We start from the raw sequence: 23,329 nt of genomic DNA, 5'->3' as shown, positions 1-23,329 counted from the left end.
GGAGAGTCGGTATAGTCACTAGTCAGTTTCAGTCAGACGTTTCAGTGGAGAAGCCAGACAAGACAGAGAAAGTTGCACATCAGCTGATCACTACAATAGGTGAGCCGAAAGTGTATTGACAGCTGTCCAAACAAAGTGTGTTCTGGTTTGCTCCTTTGTTCCATAAGAGACCAAATCAACCACAAAATGCACATTCTAAAATCAGATAATACTGTTTTGGCTTTGACCAAATTGAGCTTAACAATAAATCTTTTTGATATCTGAGCTGGTATTTGCATTATTTTTTAAAGTATCAGCGCTTTTTAAACAGTGTTTGATTATTTCTTGATATTATTTTCTGTAAACGAATTTCTCAACAATATTCGTCTGATCAGTTCAGTTTATAGAACCAGCCCACGTCCATTCCAGTTCCATTTGAGATCAACGGCATTTAAATTGCACAAGTTTGCAAATCTTATGGTTAGGGTCCACTCCATTAAATCGGTTTTTTTTTACTCAAACACAAAGTTCAACAAAATTGGACAAGCTTTCCTAACTTCTCAGCATTTAACAGCACCATGCAAATATGAATACCCTCGCCACAGCAAACCTGCAGACTAAGCGAATTTCCTGATAGTGTATGTTTTTTCCACTAAAATAACTCCTTATAAATGTCATATTTAAATTTATTCCCTATTTGAATAACATTAGTTTACAAGTACTTAGATTTGCTGCAACATGGAAGGTATTTTTTTAGTTTATGTTAGTATAAAATAAAATAAATAAATTTAGTACACATGAACTTTTGAGAAAACTAATTCGCACTCCTATAAACCATAAACTTAAAATGTTCGTTATAACGAGAAACCTTTTGCAAAATCATCCATTATTTCATAAATTGCCCTTAAAGGTCATAACTCCTTTCTGGGAACTTTCCATATACCTAACTTATGTTAAAAATACCTCAGCTGTACTTATTTGTTTGTTCTTTCAATTTATTACCTAATGTCGAAATTGCAACATTCGCTGATGATACTGCTATTATAGCCTCTCATGAAAACCCTGTTATAGCTTCATAAATTTTGCAGACTGGACTCGATGGTATCTCCGATTGGCTAAAAAAATGGGGGATCAAAGTAAATGAGAGTAAATCGGTCCATACAACCTTTACAACAAGATTAGACACGTGTCCTCCAGTTATCCTAAACAACGTTCAAATCCCACAGTACAATGAGGTTAAATACTTGGGCTTGACCCTTGATAGAAGACTCACTTGGAAAAGCCACATCTGGAACAAGAGAATTTCGTTAAATTTAAAATTTAAAAATCTTTCTTGGCTATTAAATCAAAATTCTAAATTAACAACAGAAAATAAGTTGCTTTTATATAAAACCATTCTAAAACCAGTGTGGACGTACGGTATCCAACTGTGGGGGACATCCAGTGAATCCAATCTGAACATCATCCAAAGATTCCAATCTAAAGTTCTAAGACACATTCTCCAGGCACCATGGTTCGTCAATAACGAAGTAATTCACAGGGACAGTCGAACCCCAACAGTCAAAGAAGAAATTTCAAAATTAAGTGCCAAATACTTAAAGAAATTAGAGTACCATCCTAACTACCTTGCTTTAAATTTATTGGACAACAGCAACTATACATACAGATTGAAAAGATGCCATGTTTTGGACTTAAGTAGTCGCATGGTAGTCGTTTTTAGACTTCAAACTTTGTACCAAATATGCAAAGTTTGTGTGTTAGCTCTATTGTTGGATAAAGACTAACTACTGTGTTTAAATTTTATCAAATTTGCTTATTTTTCTATTTTTTGTTGAACAGATTGTAAATTAAATAAAATGTTACAAAAAAAAATAATTTATTACCTGATTAAAACCAGGTGTGATTATTTGTTTGTATTACAATAAGCCTACTGTATTCTGTTTTGTTTATTTCACCAATCAATAGTTTTTAGCGAATTTCCTATATAGGGAATAAGCTATTACCGTAGGTCTCAAGGTAAGACCTGGACCCGGGACCGATTTACTTTTTCGTTTTGTGATTCTCAGAGGCCAAAAACACTATCCGTTCAAATATATTGTGATTATATTGTATTTATATCACACATATGGGATGAATAAAAAGTCAAGACCCCCTCCCCTCTAATATTTTTCAAAGTATATATACAGAGATATCCTTTTGGTGGTTGTGCAATCATAGCAGGAAGTTTCATTTTATGATTTTGAAACTTTTGAGTGTCCCCCCAAAAGGGGGGATTTGGGGGGCAACTAAATTTTTTTCAATGTAAACCCCCATCAAGTGACACCTCATTTTGAAGTGTTTACAAAAACTTGAAGAATGGTGAAAACCAGGGTTCGCTATCTCTTCTCTATCCAAAATGGTAGCCAATATTACCATTGCGAACCAATTTTACCATTGCTTTTCCACAACATTTGACGAGCTACCATTTTGGATAGAGAAGAGATAGCGACCTCTAGTTTTCACCTTTCTTTAAGTTTTTGTAACACTTTAAATGAGGTGTCACTTGAAGGGGGTTTACATTTAAAATATTTGAGTTGCCCCCCAAATCCCCCCTTTTGGGGGGACACTCAAAAATTTCAAAATCATAAAATGAAACTTCCTGCTATGATTGCATGACCACCAAAAGGATATCTCTGTATATTTACTTGGAAAAATGGAGGGGGGTCTTGACTTTTTATTCACCCTGTATATGTGTGTGTCCGTTAGCATGATAACTTGAGCAAAAATGATCCGATTTCGATGAAATTTGGTACAAACGTGTAAACCTACGTTTATTGGAATAAGTTCACAAACCAGCATGATCAGAGCATGGGAACGGGGTTTTATGGGGTAAAAATTGGGTTTTCTCGTTTTTGACCCTCAAATTTTCTCTAGACCAATTTGAAGAGCTTAAAAAACGAATACTTAAGTATTAAAAAAGTTAGTATTTTATACTAAGCTATTAATATTTTACTAAAAAAATTACACTTTATTACCCTCCCTGTAGGCAGCAAACCTATAGGTACTCATTAAACCTAATGTTATTTGAATAGATTTAATTGAAAATCAAATCAGGCAAATGGAAATTTGCTTAGTCTGCTGCGGCGGGGATATATATACAGTGTGTAAATTAGGTCTTGAAATGTATCTAGCCAAAATGGCAGGTATTCCAAAATTTGATTTACTGTACCTGTGAATAAGCACCAATTTCACAAATATGGAAAAAATCTGTATATTTAAAACCGAAATAGATTGAAATATTCTGTTTGTGGAGTTGATTGTTAACATAGGTTCCGCAATTTTTTACATCAACAATATTTTTTAATCCCTTTTTTAAAAGGGTAGGGGGTGGGGGTGATTTATTTTTTTAATAACAATCCTATTAAGTGACTCCTCTTTTTGAATGGTTTGTCAAAAGAAATACAGTGACGCAAACCTGAGGTAGATAGGCCGATTTTATCCCTAGCCTAAATGGCGGGTATTCCAAAATTTAATTTATGTGAAAAACACCCATTTTGGAATACCTGCCATTTTGGCTAGGGGTGAGATATTAACCAAGGGTTTGCGTCATTGTGTTTGTTTTGGCAAGCCCTTCAAATTGAGGGGTAACTCAATAGGGGATGCTAATTGAAAATAATAAATCACCCCCTACCCCTACTCTATTAGGGGGATTAAACAACTTTTTTGATGTAAAAAATTGCGGAACCTTTCTTAGGAATAAATGCTACAAACAGAATATTTCTATCTATTTCTGTTTTGAAAATACAGATTTGTTTCAAGACTTAACAAAACACTTTCAACACTTTTACCCTCCCTGTTGCAGCAAACCTAAGTACTCTTAAATTAATTCTATTTATATAGGGAATAAATGTAATATTTTTAAGGAGACATTTTAGTGTAAATACAATCAGGTAAATGGGAATTGGCTTAGTCTGCAGGTTTGCTGCGGCGGGGGTATTTTTAATATTTTGATTTTAATGATATTTTCCCCATAAAACCCATAGTATAAAACATTTGTAAAGAAACAGCTTGACCAATTTTGATTACAATTTAATATGTTACTAGATGACCCGTGCTGCTCCGCAGCATTGAAATTAATAATAAAAAAATAAAATACTAAACTTTATAAGGGCGGTACAACTTTAATTAAACTCTTATAGGGCTGCTGGATTAATTTCGCCTTATGACCAAATTAAAGTATAACACATTCCATATAACACAGAGAAAATCGTCCCGATGTATTTTTTTCCGTTTTGAAAATCAATTAATCCAGAACAATATCCACACACTTCCTAAAAGCACCTACAGAGAAAGCACGTACATTTGTTAACTCATATGTAACACAGCGTGAATGAGGCTTTATTAAGAATGTTTTATTAACAACAATATTTCTTGTAAAATAGACATCTCTGTCGGTAGAATTGCATGTACGCATATTCTCAGGAGTAGTTCCCTCCATCTGGTAATCTTTATTAATATTACGACTTTTATAATACTTCCTTCCAAACAATGTTTGCTGTTCGTCCACCTTTTGATTTAGTTTCTACTTTTACAGTATCGAAAGATTTCCCTCTCGATAAGGCGACGTACAACTGACCGTGACTAAATACTGGTTCAGGCAAGTACACACCAACTCGATCAATCGTTTGGCCCTGCGCCTTGTTGATGGTCATGCAGAACGCAACCTTTATGGGGAATTGTCTTCGTTTGAAAGAAAATGGTACTGTAGAATCTGATGGAGAGAGATCAATGCGGGGTAATAGTGCACGTTGTCCAATATTTGTGCCAGTTATGATTTCTAAGTCTAAACTGTTTTCATACATTTTCTTGACAATAAGTCTTGTTCCGTTTAGAAGACCTGCTGTGTAGTTTAAATTTCTTAATAACATCACAATGGCACCTTCCTTTAAAACTAATTTGTGAGAAGGCAAACCAGTCATCTCAAGGCTGTTCGCAGTTTCATCATAAATGCCACAGATAAAATCGTAAACGTGTTAGTAAACAAAACGAAAATGCATTTAAAATGTAAACACCTTATCGGAATTAAATAAATATTCAATCATATGTTCGAAAGACAGATGTAAATATTTTTTGAAGGAATCACAAATTTTGTCTAAGATAAGATATTGGAAAATGTTTTGAAACTAAAGTTCAGAGTCAGCTCAACTCAACATACTCTCCGCCCGAATAAAAGTATAGCCCGATATTATACCGATAGCCCAAATAAAAGTAGATTATTTAGACAAAAACAAAACAAAAAACTAAACGAAACGAAAAAACAAAAGTTGATATCTATACTCAATTCTAATTACATTATCCTATTTATTTTCATATAAGAACCTTCGGTAAAATTCCGGCATCATTTGTGTAATTAATTATGATTATTAAGATTGGCATAATGCTGAATCACAAACAAACCAAATGGTTCCAAAATAGAATTACCTCAACAGTACCTGTTGATTTCGACGGGTTTAACCTTGTATTTTTTATTTTATTTTTTGTATTTTGTATATTGTATCTTAAACCGATGCTTGTTGTGAAACCGGACATGCATAACTTCAATTTGAAAATTCAACCATGAACTGGACATGCATAACTTCAATTTGAAAATTCAACCATGAAAATTGGTCGAGTAGAAGAGCCAAACGAACTGGGAAATGAAAAACTAAATTTAACTACCAATAGAGCAAATTTAATTTACGTATAATCCGGGTTTGGACTGTAGCTACATATATTCCAATGCTTGATGGGACATCTGTGCGTACATACCCTCAATTTGAGACCTCAATCTTGAAAATCGGTCGGTTAGAAGAGCCAAACGAACTCGGAAAAGAGAAACAAAATTTAACTTCTATAAGAAATACATGGAGAGGAAATTTTTTTTACGTATAAACCAAGTGGGGTTATAGATAAATATTTGCCGATGCTTGATGGAAAATCTGTGCGTGCATACCTTCAATTCGAGACCTCAATCATGAAAATCGGTCGGGTAGATAAGCCAAACGAACTCGGCAAAGAGAAACAAAATTTAACTCCCATAAGAAATACATGGGGAGCAAATTTTCGTTTACGTAGAAATCGCGTGGAATTATAGATACATTGATGCCGATGCTTGATGGCAAATCTGTGCGTGCATACCTTCAATTCGAGACCTCAATCATGAAAATCGGTCAGGTAGAAGAGCCAAACGAACTCGGCAAAGAAACCCCAAATTTAACTCCCATAAGAAATACATGGGGAACAAATTTCGTTTACGTATAATCCGCGTGGGATTATAGATACATTTATGCCGATGCTTGATGGCAAATCTGTGCGTGCATAACTTCAATTTGAGACCTCAATCATGAAAATCGGTCGGGTAGAAGAGCCAATCGAACTCGGCAAAGATAAACCAAATTTAACTCCCATAAGAATAACATGGGGAGCAAATTTCTTTTACTTATAAGCCGAGTAGGATTATACATAAATATATCCCGATGCTTGATGGGAAATCTGTGCGTGCATACCTTCAATTTGAGACCTCAATCATGAAAATCGGTCGGGTAGAAGAGCCAATCGAACTCGGCAAAGATAAACCAAATTTAACTCCCATAAGAATAACATGGGGAGCAAATTTCTTTTACTTATAAGCCGAGTAGGATTATACATAAATATATCCCGATGCTTGATGGCAAATCTGTGCGTGCATACCTTCAATTTGAGACCTCAATCATGAAAATCGGTCGGGTAGAAGAGCCAATCGAACTCGGCAAAGATAAACCAAATTTAACACCCATAAGAATAACATGGGGAGCAAATTTCTTTTACGTATAAGCCGAGTAGGATTATAGATAACTATATTCCGATGCTTGATGGCAAATCTGTGCGTGCATACCTTCAATTTGAGACCTCAATCATGAAAATCGGTCGGGTAGAACAGCCAATCGAACTCGGCAAAGATAAACCAAATTTAACTCCCATAAGAATAACATGGGGAGCAAATTTCTTTTACGTATAAGCCGAGTAGGATTATAGATAAATATATGCCGATGCTTGATGGCAAATCTGAGCGTGCATACCTTCAATTTGAGACCTCAATCATGAAAATCGGTCGGGTAGAAGAGCCAAACGAACTCGGAAAAGAAAAACCAAATTTTTTTAATATATAAGATGGTCCTTGTAATTCTAAACAAAACGGTATCTATAACCCCATTGCTGTAAAAACCAAAGTCTGCAGGGTTGCTGCAGCGGGGGTATTTTTAATATTTTGATTTTAATGATATTTTTCCCATAAAACCCATAGTATAAAATATTTGTAAAGAAACAGCTTGACCAATTTTGATTACAATTTAATATGTTATGCTCCTTGTAATTCTCAACAAAACGGTACCTATAACCCCATTGCTGTAAAAACTATGGTTCAAAAGTTATTTCAATCTTTGTGATTTTCCCCAGAAAATATTATAGTTACTCCCACCGCTTACCCTTGATAAAGGTTGTTGACAAGCTGGGAGAAAGTATGTGTCAGATTGCTGATAACGTTTATTTGTATTTGTTTTTGATATTGGGAAGTGGACATAATGAAATAGACCCAAATATACTGCAAAGAGTTCAGCAGTTGTCTCTGATAGACATCCACTTATCTCTTATCTGTACCCAGGCAGTTTGTAAACTTGACAGCAAAGTTGAGGGAGTGTTTATTCACAAAGTAATAGTAAATATGTCTTTCCACTTCTAGGTAATATTTACTATTAAAACTCAATAATTAAGATTAGTTCTATTTTTTGTTTTTCATAGATTGCAGACATGAGGGGGGTATTTCTCCTCGCTTTAGTTTCATCTGCCTTTCGTCTCAGCTTTGGGCAAAATTATTTGTAAGTACTATTTTTATTGTGTTGTTAAACTATATTTACATCTAAAAGTTATATTCATAAAAAGTCGTAATTAAGTATTTTGATTTTTGAAACAATCAATCTATTCTACAGTTGGTATTTCACTCTTTTATTTTTGCTTGAGCTAGTAGTTTGTATTCATCCTAAGTATTTTGCCAGCTTCTGATGCTCATTCTGGCATCTTTCTTTTATTTTTTCAAGGTGTGTAACAATTCAGTTAATGTCTAATTCATCAGGAACTTCAGATTCAATGGGCATCAAAGAAAGTCCTGATAGGTGCTCCCAAGACATGGGTTACCTCAAATAATTCTGTATTTTGTAGTCTCCTCTTGAGATGGATAAATAGATATCAACAGCACCACGGTCAACATTGTTGGGAAATTGTGGTTGTCCATGTCAAGTTCTTTTTAAAAGATTTGCTTTTTGCCATTTTTACCTCTACAACAAAAGCTTTTCTTGACTTTTATTTTTTAATTTTTGATGCCAGTAGCTATCCCTACACATGGAAATGTGAAGAGGGTCGATGCATCAAGCAGCTGGCCTCGGAGACAAATGAGTCGAGGTCACTCAACGTGTGTATGCTGCAATGCTCGGCCTACGCAGGAATCTGGCCACGACCACAACATCTTTCGGCACTTCCTGCGGCTGTGGTTCCTGTTGACTCTCGCTCCATCACAATCACAAGCAATGCAGGCCATGGCAAGAGTGAGTTAAACAAAGTGTGTCTCTGATACATAGATCGTCATCATTTTTATCATTATCATAGGAGTTAACAATTTAAGTAAAACCGATTTATCAGCGATCAAGTAACCAAAGCTTCATTTCCAACTATCTCTGCAAGCATAGCTCATCAAAAACAACTGAAAGATTCACCTGACATATGTTGCAATCTTAGAGCCAAGCTGAGAACTTAGAGCTTGGGCTCTGCTGAGTTCTGGGTTACCATGTGCTGTGCTAATTGGGGTAGAAGCATCTTCAAGGATCATGAACTTATATTGCCTGTTCTGATGTATAAATAGTAAGCTTTTCTATTGAGTTTTTTAGTGTATTTGAGTAGAATATATTTATGTTTGTTATGGGTTCCAATTAAACTTCTTGTTTTTTATTGATCCAATCCAATAAAACATAACAGGGTATAATACTTACCCAGTGCGATCTCTCTATTCTTCTCAATGTCAATGAATAATTGGGGCTCAAAAGGGTTAAACAATATTTTTCAGTGAATGTTACCATACAATTATTTTGTTTCCAATCAAGATTGTTCAGTGTATGAACCTTTGATAAAATTCAATGTAGGTTTGGTAAATTTAGAATAAAACTCTCAGTATGATAAGTGGTCTTCATAATAAATATTAAATAGTATTCGTACATTTTAAGAATAAGTTTTCACAACCTTGATGCAATCAAGTAGGATAACATCTCATGTAAAAAGGTTTCTTGATTTAACATACAAGTTTTGTAAACAACAAATTTTATGCCACATTCAATTTGAAAACATACCAAACATAGCTAAAAATCTCCATGCCAATGATTATTCACATTAAATTACATAACTGGTAAACAATTATTGAATCTCTTCAAATTCTTGGAAAATTTTAGAATGTTTACCTCTGGCAGCTAATTAGCAATAATCTAGCCATTAAAGTTCCACCATTTTAGAAATGATATGTAACTAACTGTTCACATTACTGCAGCCTGATAAATGGTCTCCAAACTTGGCTGTAAACATCACATTTGTTTCAAACTACACTCCAGAGGATGGATTTATGTTTATTTAATTGTTACGATTAAACCATTTGCTTGAAACAGAGAGTGTTTTAAAATGCATTAGCTTATTGCAGATAATATTTTTATACTGTGTAAGTGTTTACCACAAAATTTAACAAAAGACTATATCTATCCTTTCAATTTATCCAAATTTTAATATTTTATGAATTAATAAATTGCAGTTAGCTGAACTAACACAAAAAGTAAAAGCCTGTGAGAATGTAAGCTTTTATGTCGTACAAGTCCTTAAAGCATTGAATCCAAAACAATAATGTTTGTTAGTTTGCTTGCTTGAACTTTTTTGTTGAAAACTGAGTTGACAGTATGAAAAAAGTGTAGTTTGAAAATAATAGTTTTCATTATTAGTAACAAAAGTGACTGTTTTTGGTACGCAATCGTGTTTGTAAATACGATTAAGTACCAAAAAGATAATTTCACTCCTAGTGATGAAAACTATTTTCATTACCTATACTGTTGAAATAACCGTCTAATTTAAAATAACCTACTAATTTACAAAACTAGACCACATAAGGTGGTTATACAAATTCATCATCAATGTTTACATTTCTGTTGTTTACAAACATAATCTAAAATATTGTGTAATTTGTATTGTTTCCACAATGTACTAAAACAACTTTGAGGTTAGTGAACCGATATGTTTTTTTCTGTTCCCTGTTTGATGTTAAGTTACCCGAAAACGATGATTTTGCCGACAATTTAGAGAATTAAAAAACAGCTGTTTTTCCTAATAGTGCGTTGAAAACAAAGTTTCAGACAAGTCACATTGCTAGAGGGAAAGCCAATCGCTACAATATGCTATTTTTACTTTGGTTATTTTTAATTTGGTAAGTACAAAATCCCAACATGCTCTAAAGTAAACAGGATTTGAAAACATGAAAATAACGGATTGAATTGCATGAATATATATGACTGGGACGGGTGGCGTGGAATATAAATGACTGGGAATTGTGGATATTTATAGGGTTGCACTGTGGATGCGATGCTCCTTGGTGTGGATTAACGTCCGCGATAGTGAGTAATATGACAATCCGCAGTACTATCCTAATAATTAGACCAATTCGTTAATTACGAGGAAAAAATGTGGTTCGGATTCCACAATAAACTGTAGGTCCCTTAGTTGCCATTAGCTGTATGGACTATTAATTAACAGCTGTGTCTAAGGAACATGTCGGCCTTAGTCACTAACAAGACTACAAGATCGTGCCACTCATCCTACACTCATATTTGGGTTAAAATATGCACATAGTGGCGTCCCCATCTTGAATAATTGATAATTGATAAAGTTCTCCTAGTGTTTGCCAAATGCTCGTGAACATATTTTTTTGTTAATAATGAAATTAATTCATCGAAGATGTTTCTGAATTAACTTAAGTTAACAAAATTAACCAAGACAGTTGTTTACAGGTATTGGTGATAGAACGTCAGAGTTGTTGGAAAAGACTAATGCCAGGTTTCGGTCAATCCTCTCGGAGCAAGACAAGCAAGCGTCGAAGGAGAGGGCTTTTAGAAATCCTCTGTTAGTGTCATTGCTGATAGCAGAGCCCGAGGTTATCAGAGTCACTCAGGATACTGATGAGAGTTATAACCTCACCATTTCCACAGCCAATGATGGGAAGGTATGATAATTCACTGTACCTACTATGTTTATGATTGTAACATTTTTTTTAAAGATAGATTTAGAATAGGTTTTTAGGGTATTTGTAGTGAATAGGATTAACAGCAGGCTTACCTTACTGAGATGGAAAGACAGGAATAAACACAAAAATGCAGAGTTTTCAAAGATTCCTTTCTTCAGTAATAGAGTTGTTATTATTGTTGTAGGTTTTCCTTATAACAAAACCTCTACTACTATGAAGAAGACGCTTAGCTCTGAAAATTCTATATTTATGCATTTAGGTATATGATTGCTCATTGCACTTGATTTTTTTCCAATCCTGCTGAAACTTTGGGTAAACAAATTTTAAAACACAACAATTTTTTTCCTAAAGTAGTAAATATGGAGGTAAAAAAACAACAAAAACTCTAAAATGCTCTTGACATGGGTTGCTTACAGAAATAACCACTATTGCTAGTTAAGTAAACTGTTAGGTCTGAAATCACTGGACATTGTCTCCCAAGCCAGGTAGAACACTAGGTCTACAGATAAAACTGTAGATTAAATGCTCAAATCCCATTTCTGCCAAGTCTGTTGAGTATTTGATAAGTCTGTGGTGGAGCCAGATAGAAGAAATACAAAACTGGACAGCACAGGTGATTTCCTGTAAGTTCACCTGTGACATGTTACTTTTTACAATCCTTTCCTTATCGTTTGTGTGTCCACCAAAACTCGTTTGAATAAATTCAAATTGTTGGTGTTCATTATAGGAGAAGAAAACTTTTATAAAAGTAGGCAAAATTGAATAAATCCTGGAATTGAAAGAGCCAATATGATTAATTCCTTGGATGTTAAGTTTGTGCAGGGTGAAGTGAGTGAATTTCCCAAAACTTGTTGATTTCTGTAGGTCATAGCAACAATATCATGCTACACCTACTTCGGCTGCAGACATGGACTAGAGACTCTCGCACAGGTCGTGGTATATGACCACGTATCATCAGGTCTAGTAGTACCTCGTGAATTGGAGGTACGAGACTTCCCCTTATACCGCTACCGTGGCATCCTTTTAGACACAGGTATGTTTGTAGTTCTGAAATGTTAAACTTTCTATATAGGTACATAGTTTCTTCATAGTATTGCCAAACGGCTAAATCATTATAAACAACATCATCATTATAAACACAATAAACTATTCACACACTTTTAACAGAAAAAAAGGATTTTTTTTGTTAAAAGTGTGTGATCAGTTTATTTTTTATATAGGTACATAGTTAGCTGTGAAACAAATCTTTAATCTCTTCCAAGTTAACCCTCCGAGGGTCACGCGTCGAGTTTAAGACGCACAACACACTTTGTGTAGGGTCACGCGTCGAGTTTAAGATGCACAAACATCGTTTACGGCGAAGGCTCTATGACTGACTGAATCGGATTGAACTGGATCGAGTTAGGTATCGTTCTTTCCGTAATATTCTAAGCTTTCTCCAGAGGTCTGTCTCTAAGCGCTATTCATTTTAGTTCCGAAAATATTGTAGCAGACAGCTGACGTGCGTGTATTTGTAAACAGCTAGGTTGCCCCGGACCGATGACTGATGTGTTTTATTACGTTTATCATTGTTTTAGTGTTAAAAATCAAAAGTAGTGATATACGTGGTGCATTATAAGAAGATTTAAGTGGTTTTGAAGTGCTGGTTGATGATCCTGAAGAAGTAGGTAGTGATATTGATGTAAATTATCAGCCAGATTCCTAGCTATGGTTAGGCTATGCATTCTTAGCTAAACGCTATGTACTGAAATCCGTTTTTCGCTCATAACTCATTTATTTGATAACTTACCTCGCTATATGATTATATATTTGTAATCCTCATTAAATTTAGAACAAAGTGGCTATTTTCAAATATTTATAGGCCTATAATTTATACAATTTCATTGAGCGCAAACTTTTTTTTTTTTTGAAAATTTTCGAAATTATATTTTTTTTTACCTAAAAATTTTTTTTTGAAAAAATGTTCCTTATGTTTTATATATAATATTGAAGCCCATGATTTTCCAAACAAAATGGTATATAGAACATTAGAATTAACATTGTTTTAAGCTTCTCAGATCCGTTTTAATAAAACCTTGCAAAGGGGCCAAAAATAGGTGGACATTAAGGCCTAAACTATGGACACTCGGAGGGTTAAAAAATCTGTAATATTCATAAGGAACACAATTTTTTGAGAAAGCCATATATGCCTGACACCTATTGTACTCAATTGAATGAAAATCTTAATGCAATATTCCTAAAAGAATTGCAAATAGAGTATTGAATATTCATCAGCTGTTAAATTTGGATTTTTAATGAGCTGCTTATGGTATTATTTTATGTGAGGCAAAATTAATTGTATGCTTCTGCTGCAGTACAGTGGAGTTTTACCCCTATAGTGCTTTACATAGTACATTGAAGAGAAGTCTGTGCAGCCCACCAGCATCAGTAAAAAAGTATTAATTTGTTTTTTTTGTTCAGCTCGTAACTATGTGTCGGTGAAAGGTTTGTACCGACTGATTGATGCTATGGCTGCCAACAAGCTAAACACTTTCCACTGGCATATCACAGACTCTCACAGCTTCCCATTCCAATCTCAATCTTTCCCTCAACTGACTCAGTTTGGAGCTTACTCTCCTGACAAGGTACTGTACTAATTCATATACAATTGCTTCATTTTTATACATTCACAATGCTGTGAAAACCTTTTTATTTATCTTCCACGATAATGTTTTGTCAAGGAAAATTTCTAAATAATATATATACAGACCTAACCTTTTTTAAAAATTTTGCAGCTACAAACATTCAAACCAATACAAAAATGTTCAAGATATTTAAATGGAGAATGGAAATTTATGTGATATAATCAAAGTTTATAATTTTAGTTTTGTCTGAACTAATATAGGTAATTTTGTTATCTAGCCACTGTGTTTGTATGAATTAAAATAGTTAAGTAACATTTAGAAAATACTAGCTGGCCCGACCGACATCGTCCTGTCCTAATGTAGTTTTATGTCAAATGCTCGCTCATTTTCAAGATGAGCACATTCGCTTCGCTCAATCACTTCCTGGTTGAAGTTCGTTTGCTACGCTTACTTACCTTTAGGTTGTAGCTCGTTCGCTGCGCTCACTTGCCTTCAGGTTTAGTTCGTTCGCTACGCTAACTCGACTCCAGGTTGAAGTTCGTAGTACAATATCATCAATAAATAAACAAAAAATTAAAAAAGTACAGAAGAGGTTAAATTATTATGTTATTGTACACAAAAAATTACTGATTATTTTATGTCATGACTCAGGTGTACACAGAGCAAGACATCAGAGAGCTGGTAGAGTTTGCACGCGTACGAGGAGTCAGGATCATTCCTGAACTAGACGCGCCAGCACATGTTGGTGAGGGCTGGCAGTGGACTGATCCTCACCAGGCAACTGTCTGCTTCAAGAAGGAGCCTTGGCAGAAGTTCTGTGTGGAGCCACCTTGTGGCCAGATAAACCCGACCAGTGATTATGCCTACACTGTACTGCAAGGTTTGTTCGTAGCTTTGTGCTTTACGTTGAATGATCAAGTTTATATTATTATACTAAACTTTAAAGACAATAACAATACAATTAGCTATGAGGGTTGTCCGTGAATTAAGGTCTCGATTGATCATGTGATAATCAAGCAATTTCAAATCTGACACCATCGTCACGCTTTTTACTTCATCCTTTACTAGCCGGTTCCCCCCATTATGAGATGATTAGTATGGCCAGTATGCCTTAGTCAGTAACAAGACTACAAGATCGCGCCACTCTTCCTACACTCATCTCCATTCATATTGGCTTAAAATACCCACCTTCATAAGGTCACCATATAGGTTTTTGTTGGAAGGGGGTTAGTCCCTATCTTGATTACTGGTCTTGATCTTAGTCCTGGTAGCCAGTAGTGGGTGTTTGTCAGTTGTTATTTATATTACTTTGCTTGCTGATCGTTGTGTTTTAGACATAGATCACAATTCTTTTGTTTACAAGTTCATTGACTTCATTCTGAAAATACACTTTAGAGAAATTGTGTAAGGGCCTTTCACTAGTTTCCAGAATGCAAGGTTGCCCCTAATGCTGTTGAGGATATACCAAGTAAGACTCACTTCTCTTGCAATGAGACGGTTTTAGACGGAAAACCTAGACTAGCGAGTGTTCATAGTATTTTTTTTGTAGTCAACGAGGATATAATGAATAAAAGTTACACAATTCCATCTTCATGTAAACCATTTTCATCCTTTTGGGTCACATGTTTACATCCTTAGTGTCATATTTAGATCAGTAAAAGATCAAACTTTACACTATACGAGGTGTGGCTAGAAAAAACCCGGACTGATGCTGGAAAAAAAAAATTATTTACAATTATTTACAATTTGATGTTATCTCCTTCAATGTACTCTCCTCCTTGGTCTCTACACCGCTCCATACGAATTTTCCACTGTTCATAGCAACGCTGCAGATCATTTTCAGTAAGTTCATACATTACTTCCGTCACTTTTTCTTTTACTGCTTCAACACTCTCAAATCTAGTTCCTTTCAAAGCTGACTTGACTTTAGGGAAAAGAAAGAAGTCACAGGGGGCCAAATCAGGTGAGTAGGGTGGATGGTCTAAGATGGGAATGTTGTGATTGGCTAAAAGCGTCTTCACTGACAACGCATTGTGAGCTGGCGCATTGTCTTGGTGCAGGATCCATGACTTTGTTTTCCACAAATCGTTCCGTTTTCTCTGTACTCGCTCACGTAGGGTAGTCAGAACACTGATGTAGTAATGCTGATTCACTGTTTGTCCCTCTGGTACCCAATCAATGTGCACAATCCCTTTGATATATAAAAAAAAAAAACAATCATCATTGCCTTGAATTTTGATTTTGACATTCGTGCCTTTTTTTGTCGTGGAGAAGCAGGAGATTTCCAATGCATCGATTGGCGTTTGGTTTCGGGATCGTAAGTAAAAAACCACGATTCATCACAAGTAATAACATTTTGTAAGAAGGTGGGATCACTTTCAATGTTTTCTAAGATGTCAGAACAAATCATTCTTCGGCGTTCTTTCTGTTCAATTGTGAGACACTTTGGAACCATTTTTGAACACACTTTTTTCATGTTGAAACTTTCATGAAGAATCTGCCTAACACTTTCCTTGTCAATTCCTGTCAACTCAGACATTGCTCTGATTGTTAAACGGCGATCTTGTCGAACAAGTTTACCGATTTTTTCAATGTTTGCATCAGTTTTTGCTGACAATGGTCTGCCAGTACGAGTGTCATCACTTGTGTCTTCGCGGCCATCTTTAAATCGCCTAAACCACTCAAACACTTGTGTTCGCGATAAACATAATCATCGCCGTACACTTGTTGTAACATTACAAACGTTTCACTTGCAGATTTTCCAAGTTTGAAAAGAAATTTGATGTTAACACGCTGTTCTTTTTGTACACTCAACATTTTTCCGACGCACAGACAAAACGACAACTACTTAGAACAGACGCCACGGGCAGACTGAGTAAAGAAGGCAGATGAAACTCGAGCAGTAGGTGGGGCGAGAGTCACGTGACAGACCACGCGACTTTCAGCCTTATTGCATTCGTTTTATTGTTGCACCGGGACTTGTCCGGTTTTTTTCTAGCCACACCTCGTACACAAGACATTAGTTCACCGTCTTGAACTATCTCTTCCTTAGATAAAAATGCTGATAATGACAGTGAAATATTCTACTTAGTTGTGTATGTAGTGTAAAGTGTTGTCTCTTGTGCCAGTTTGGACTCTTTCCGATTCAGAAAAGCCTGCTATCTTCACAAAGAAATCATAAAAACCTAGACCCTTGTGCTTTTTGTAGCTAAATTTTTGGAAGGTGATGAAGCTGTAATAATGTCTGCCAGGTATCTATAAAGACATGGAGAAGCTGTTCGATTCTGATCTGTTCCACATGGGAGGGGATGAAGTGAACCTGAACTGTTGGAACACAACAGAAAGCATCACTGATTGGATGAAGAGTCACAACCTCAAGACAGATGAAGATGGCTTCCACAGGTTGTGGGACAAATTCCAGACCAGAGCTCTTCAACAATTGGATTCAGTCAGTCAAGAAGAGCACCCAATAGGTATGTGTATTGTGTAACATACTTAGTTGTTGTAAAATTGAGAAATTGAATACAGTAGAGCAAGAATTCAATATTGGTGATAACTGGTTATCCTGTAAGTTGCTTGTATTTAGAATCTTTGAGGTCCACGGCAGCCCTCACTAGAGAGGAACCTCTGGTGGAAATTCCTCTTAAGGTTGGAACTCAAGGGTTAAGAAATACACGTGGTATTGCTTGAACTCAATAAATTAACCTTTATTTCCAACAATCCAATTGGCGAAAGAGCCTAGGAGACTAGTTAATAAATAAGTCTATTAGTTTTTTTTTATAATAAGATTAAGGGGTCTTAGGTCGGACGAGACATTTTTTTAGGTCGGACGAGACATTTTTTATTTCTTTAGGGTTGAGTCAAAATGGTGACATTCGGACATTGGATCAAAATCCGGTATGGTAGTTTAAAGAAACAATTAATTTAAAAATATTAATTGATATTGTTTAAAGGATTATTGCGGACATTTTCCATTACGATGGTAAAAAACAATACACAACATTTCGGGATCTGCAGGTGAAAAAATCTTAACTATCGTAGTTCAGATTGGGTATGTTAGTTAGTTATCTTATATTAGTTTTTTTTTTTACTGCTACTCTTGTAGTGTATTCCAACATAGGTTGGGCGTTTGTGTATTGTTAGTTGTAATGTGTAGTTAAGATTTTTTCACCTGAGGACAGGATCAGATTCCAGATCCCGAAACGTTGTGTATTGTTTTTTTACCATCGTGATGGAAAATGTCCGCAATAAACCTTTGAACAACATTAACTCACCATCACCAACAATGAACTTCAAACAAAAGATTTAATTTATATGCCACAATTGGTTTATACAAAATATGTACAGACAGACACCATTAGATTTTTATATAATAGTATAGATATGTAATCGCGGCCAAATTGTAAGCGTCTTCTGCACTCTCAGTAAAATTGTGGACATCTGCCATGGTTGCCGGAGGGATCGTGAACATCTTCTACATTCACAATAAAATAGTGAACATCATGCATAATCGCAGAGACGTCATCTTCGTCTTCTGCGATCACGACGAAATCATACGACACAGGATGTTTATTTATAGACTCTCACTGGAGGCTTAAGTCAATAAAATAATCTTGACCTTGGAATCAAGATTGATTACGAACGATGATGATAAACTGGCAATAAGCAATATTTTTTAGGATAAATACAAAATAGCTTATTTTCTTAGTAGCATCCTGTTGGTTTAGCGTATTGTTGAAGGTACAGAAAAGCAGAGATTCCTAGGAAGCAGCGGTTAAACCAAACTGCTCTCAAAACAAGGTTGCTTAAAATAAATTGTAATATTTTATGAGCGAGGGCGGATAATACGATGATTGGTTAATGCGAGGTCGGTTAAGTGGGGGTCTACCATCTTCATCCAATAACCCCTTCAATTATCTTTTATTTAAACTAAGAATCATGAAAATCAGTCAAGTGATTGATTAAGAATATTTGGTCAAAAACCCTTTCACATTTTATATATAAAATGTGAATGAGTTTCAGTAAGAACATTTATATTTTTCCTTGATTTACCTCGTTTCTTGACTTTTCTGTGGTAAATGATAATAGTTTTTGAATTCGGAGCTTAATTTTGTTCATAATAGTGGAAATAACTTCAATTTAATGAGATACCTGAGATTTAATTACCATGTTTTCTTGTTTTTTAGTATTGTGGACCAGTTCCCTAACGGAGAAAGGTCGTGTAGAAAAGTTCCTTGACAACTCACGATATATCATCCAGATCTGGACCACTGGTAATGATGCAATCATTGCTGAACTGGTCAACAAAGGATTCCGAGTAATATTTTCTAACTACGATGCACTTTACTTTGACTGTGGGTAAGCGATTTACATGTAATTTACCCTACTTAATAACTTATACTATCTACTACTACAGCCTATTAGGCAGTACTATAGCTTAACTACCAAACATACTCCTTATACATTTATGACAAAATTTCGGATAGAGAGACAAAATTGGATTTTAATATGAAGGTTTAGTGGAATAATGCGTAATAGTTGTCTCACCTGAAATTACACCTTAAAATTTGTCCAGATAGCCTAGCCTACAATGAGATAGTCCAGGATTCTAACGTGTTTGTTAATCAATTTCGTTACCGGTATGTGTTTATTGGCTCCAGATCATGTAGAGGACACTTTGTTGTTTACTATTTGTTTCTTTTTATTTAACCAATTTTAAAATGGTTAGACTAAATAAAAATATATACTTATTTATCATTGCTTGTAATGTATTTATTAATTCACTCTAATTATAAACTCGTAGTAAAGTCTACAATTTAGTACTAGCCTAATACTTAATACTAACTACCACTTACTTCAGATATTTGACAGGAAAAGATACTTTGACATTAATTTCCTCTCACAGGTTTGGTGCTTGGGTAGGAGAAGGCAACAACTGGTGCTCACCTTATATTGGCTGGCAGAAGGTCTATGAAAACAATCCTCTCAAGATGCTGATGAAACTTGGAGTGAATATGACCAAGGAAGAGATGCGACGGTTGGTGCTTGGCCAAGAGGCAACTCTGTGGACTGAACAGGCAGATGATCAGGTAAGTCTTGTGGTCATATAACAGAGCTCTTGGCAAAAACAGGTATTACATACCTCCGTCAAATAGTCCGATTAAATTGCTCAGTAACTTCCATGTTTCGATGCGAAGACAACATTTTTAAGGCATGCAACTTGTCAAAAACATAGCTTGAACATAAAAATGTGTTACCAACCCCACACTGCACCGGACTAATATTTAATTCATCAGTATTATAAGCACTATTTTTTGTGTTCCTTTTAGCAAATTTCCCATATAGGGAATAAGCTATTAATTTTGTTTTTGACAAGTTGCAAGCTTTGAAAATGACGTCCAACGATTAAACTGCTCAGTAACTATAGCTTACATGTTTTGTTGCGAAGACAACATATTTAAAGTTTGAAACTCGTCAAAAAGCGTTGGACTATTTGACAAAGGTATGTAAAACCTATTTTTGTCTTATCAAAATAGTCCAGGGGCCAAAAACATGAATTTTTATTTCAAGCCATTGCTCACTTTTAAACCAGAATAGGTAATAAAAAAAAATAACGTTATATTGTCTATCTTAAAGTCTAATGACTAGTCAATGAATCACTAGTTTCAGGCCAAATGGCCATTATATTATCTAATCCAACATCAAACTGAAGACTTTACCTATACAATAGTATATTACCTATATAATAGTATATTACGTTACTAGTCCTGAAAATAGGTGCTTACCGGACGAGTGTGGTCGTTACCGTGCTAGACGTTGAGTACGGGTTTACCATACGAGTTCGGTAACATTTTGGACGAGTGACGTATGATATTTTACGCCATACTACTAAATCTGTACAAATTTTTATATATTACCACCAACTAAAGGACTTACAATCACTAGTCATAACCTCAGAGGTTATGTTTTGTTTATAATCACTCATTGCAAAATACAATATAATCAGCTGTTTGGTGTCCGGTAAAAACTCATTACAGGACAGTAGTACGTAATGAACCCCCATTTGATTAAGCTGGCGACAAACAGCTGTTTTCTGGACTATATCTGGTATTTTGATATTATCCAGAGGCCACTTATTTTAGAAAGATTTTTTTACCGGGGAACAACAATAACTACCTAATTGGAAAGAACATACTTTAATTGACTTACTGTCCAAATTTTACATGATTACAATTCACGGCCTTTGAGTTCTGCCTCCCAGAAGGCAGCGATGTCGGCGAGCATTGAGTTGAATGCGCCTCCGCCGCTGTACTCTGCAAAAAGGTATATAGCGATCTGCGGCGGTTATGTTAGGTTGGGTTATCATAAATATGTTTGTAGGACTTTCCTCATTTCGTTATGAATTGAAAAATACCATATGAGTCATACTTTCGCCCACCCCAGATACAGGCGGTGACAAGTGATTTGCGCGCTCCGGTCAACGACCTGACCTTGGCCTACTATAAGTATGACTCATTTGGTATCGTTTGATTTATAACGAAACGAGGGAGGTCCTACAAACATATTTTTTATGATAACCCGACCTAACATAACCGCCGCAGCGCACTGTGTAAGGGTGGACTCCGTATGATACCAAAATACCCTAAATTCTTGCGTGGGAAGTTCATCAAAATGGAGTAGTGAGGTGTAAATGTCTTTACGCCATACTACACTATTTTGACGAACTTCCCATGCAAGGATTTAGTCCAGAATACAGCTGTTTGCCGCCAGCTTAATCAAATGGGGTTTCATTGCGTACTACTGTACTGTAATGAGTTTTACCAGACACCAATCAGCTGATTATACTGTATTTGGGTGGCAATGAGTGGTTATAAACAAAAACATAACCTCTCTTAGAGGTTATGACTAGTGATTGTTAGTCCTTTAGTCGGGGGTAATATATATGGGTTTTTACGAATTTAGTAGTATGGCGTAAACTATCGTACGTCACTCGTCCAAAATGTGTTTACCGGACTTGTATGGTAATCCCGTACTCGACTTCGTCTCGCACGGGAACGACCACACTCGTCCGGTAACCACTTATTTTTAGGACTAGTAACGTAATATACTATTACACAAATCAATATCTTTATTATTTATTATTGTTATTGTGTAATCTTAATAGTTTTAAACTCGGACATAGGAAATAGCAGTTAAACTATTGTTAAACTACTTCCTTGCTATCGGAGTTTAAAACTCGGTACAATTTAAATTCTAAACACCATTGAGGTGACATCTTTTAGTTTTTGGTCACATTAAACTATGACACAGGTAGTTAGACACGAGGCTCTCAAACTAGATGGGAAACCAGGACAGTGTTGTATGGAGAATGGTATCTGTCTTCCCTTTTACACCCTCCCTCACCGTCACAATTTTTTTCCTAAACTGACCGTAGAGTGTGCCAAGTAATAGCTGTCTAGATTGTATTCCGGTGAACACTGTAAGAGCGTGTATCACACTCATTTTACCATGATGAGAGGTGTGTTCTCAGTAGAAATGTGATAATATTTTTAAGGGCTAGTGCCATTTCTGCTCCTGGGCACTCTAAACCTGCTTGACTTTGCCATGGCATTAATCATTGTAATTATCCTAGGTTTAGTTTGATAAATTAGTTAATCAACTGATCAATTAGTTTGTGTTTTACCTTGTTGCAGGTGATAGACCAGCGCTTATGGCCTAGAGCAGCTGCTATGGCAGAGCGTCTGTGGAGTGACCCAGAGGAGACATGGAAGGCTGCAGAGCATCGCTTCCTTCATCACAGAGAACGGATGGTTTCTAGAGGTGTGCGGTCCGACACTATAGAGCCTCTATGGTGCTTGCAGAACCAGGGACACTGCTACTTATAAAAAATTGATTTGCTAGCAAAAAATATATATTTCAACATAAAAATGTAAGTTTTTTTTACCTGTTTTATAATCTAACAATCCTGTAAATGTTCAGTGACTTTAGCTGTTTTTTACTCATGAGAATACCAACAAGTTAAAAGAGTTGTCTAGTTCCTCCAAGGTAGGGTTGTCATAATAGGTTTGTGACGCAAAATTCTAGAGGAGGGAATAAACTCGTATTCACAAAATCAGGACCTCACTAAAAATTTCTTACCGGAGTGCTCAGAAGGAGCCGAAAAAAACCAGGGGTCGATACGAAGCTGTTCGTGGTTTTAGCTGATTAACTATTTTAGTTTAATCGAGGGCTCGTAGCTCTAGAATCGCCCAGGAAATTATGCAAATGCTCAGTTCATGCTATATCATCCTCACCTTCATTAAAGTGTTTTCAGAAATTTTGTCTAACATTTAGTAACTTCTTAATCAGCATTGTACAAAGGCCACACTAAAAAAAACAACATGCTCGTCAAGCATGACGTCACGATAGAAGA

The 23,329-nt window shown here is 35.6% G+C and overlaps 1 protein-coding gene across 2 annotated transcripts; it reads left to right on the top strand.

Moving 5' to 3' along the window:
• Nucleotides 1-22,845, top strand: LOC128986714 (chitooligosaccharidolytic beta-N-acetylglucosaminidase-like). 2 transcript variants are annotated; one of them, XM_054407209.1, is made up of 11 exons: nt 1-99; nt 7,774-7,850; nt 8,359-8,573; nt 11,061-11,272; nt 12,158-12,326; nt 13,754-13,917; nt 14,569-14,797; nt 17,169-17,390; nt 19,104-19,275; nt 19,823-20,006; nt 22,611-22,845. In XM_054407209.1, exons 2-11 carry the CDS (start codon nt 7,783-7,785, stop codon nt 22,800-22,802), a joined length of 1,827 nt encoding a protein of 608 aa, XP_054263184.1. In that variant the 5' UTR covers nt 1-99; nt 7,774-7,782; the 3' UTR covers nt 22,803-22,845. The 2 variants fall into 2 exon arrangements, with proteins under 2 accessions (XP_054263184.1, XP_054263183.1); XM_054407208.1 differs by having other exon boundaries at nt 8,356-8,573.
• The last annotated feature ends 484 nt before the right edge of the window (nt 22,846-23,329 follow it).

This window comes from Macrosteles quadrilineatus, unplaced genomic scaffold, assembly GCF_028750875.1.
Source record: "Macrosteles quadrilineatus isolate MER2022 unplaced genomic scaffold, UCM_ALF_1.0 Scaffold_2__2_contigs__length_208266976, whole genome shotgun sequence".
In the NCBI taxonomy this organism is placed as follows: Eukaryota; Metazoa; Arthropoda; class Insecta; order Hemiptera; family Cicadellidae; genus Macrosteles; species Macrosteles quadrilineatus.
This window is presented reverse-complemented; position numbering and strand designations above follow the sequence as displayed.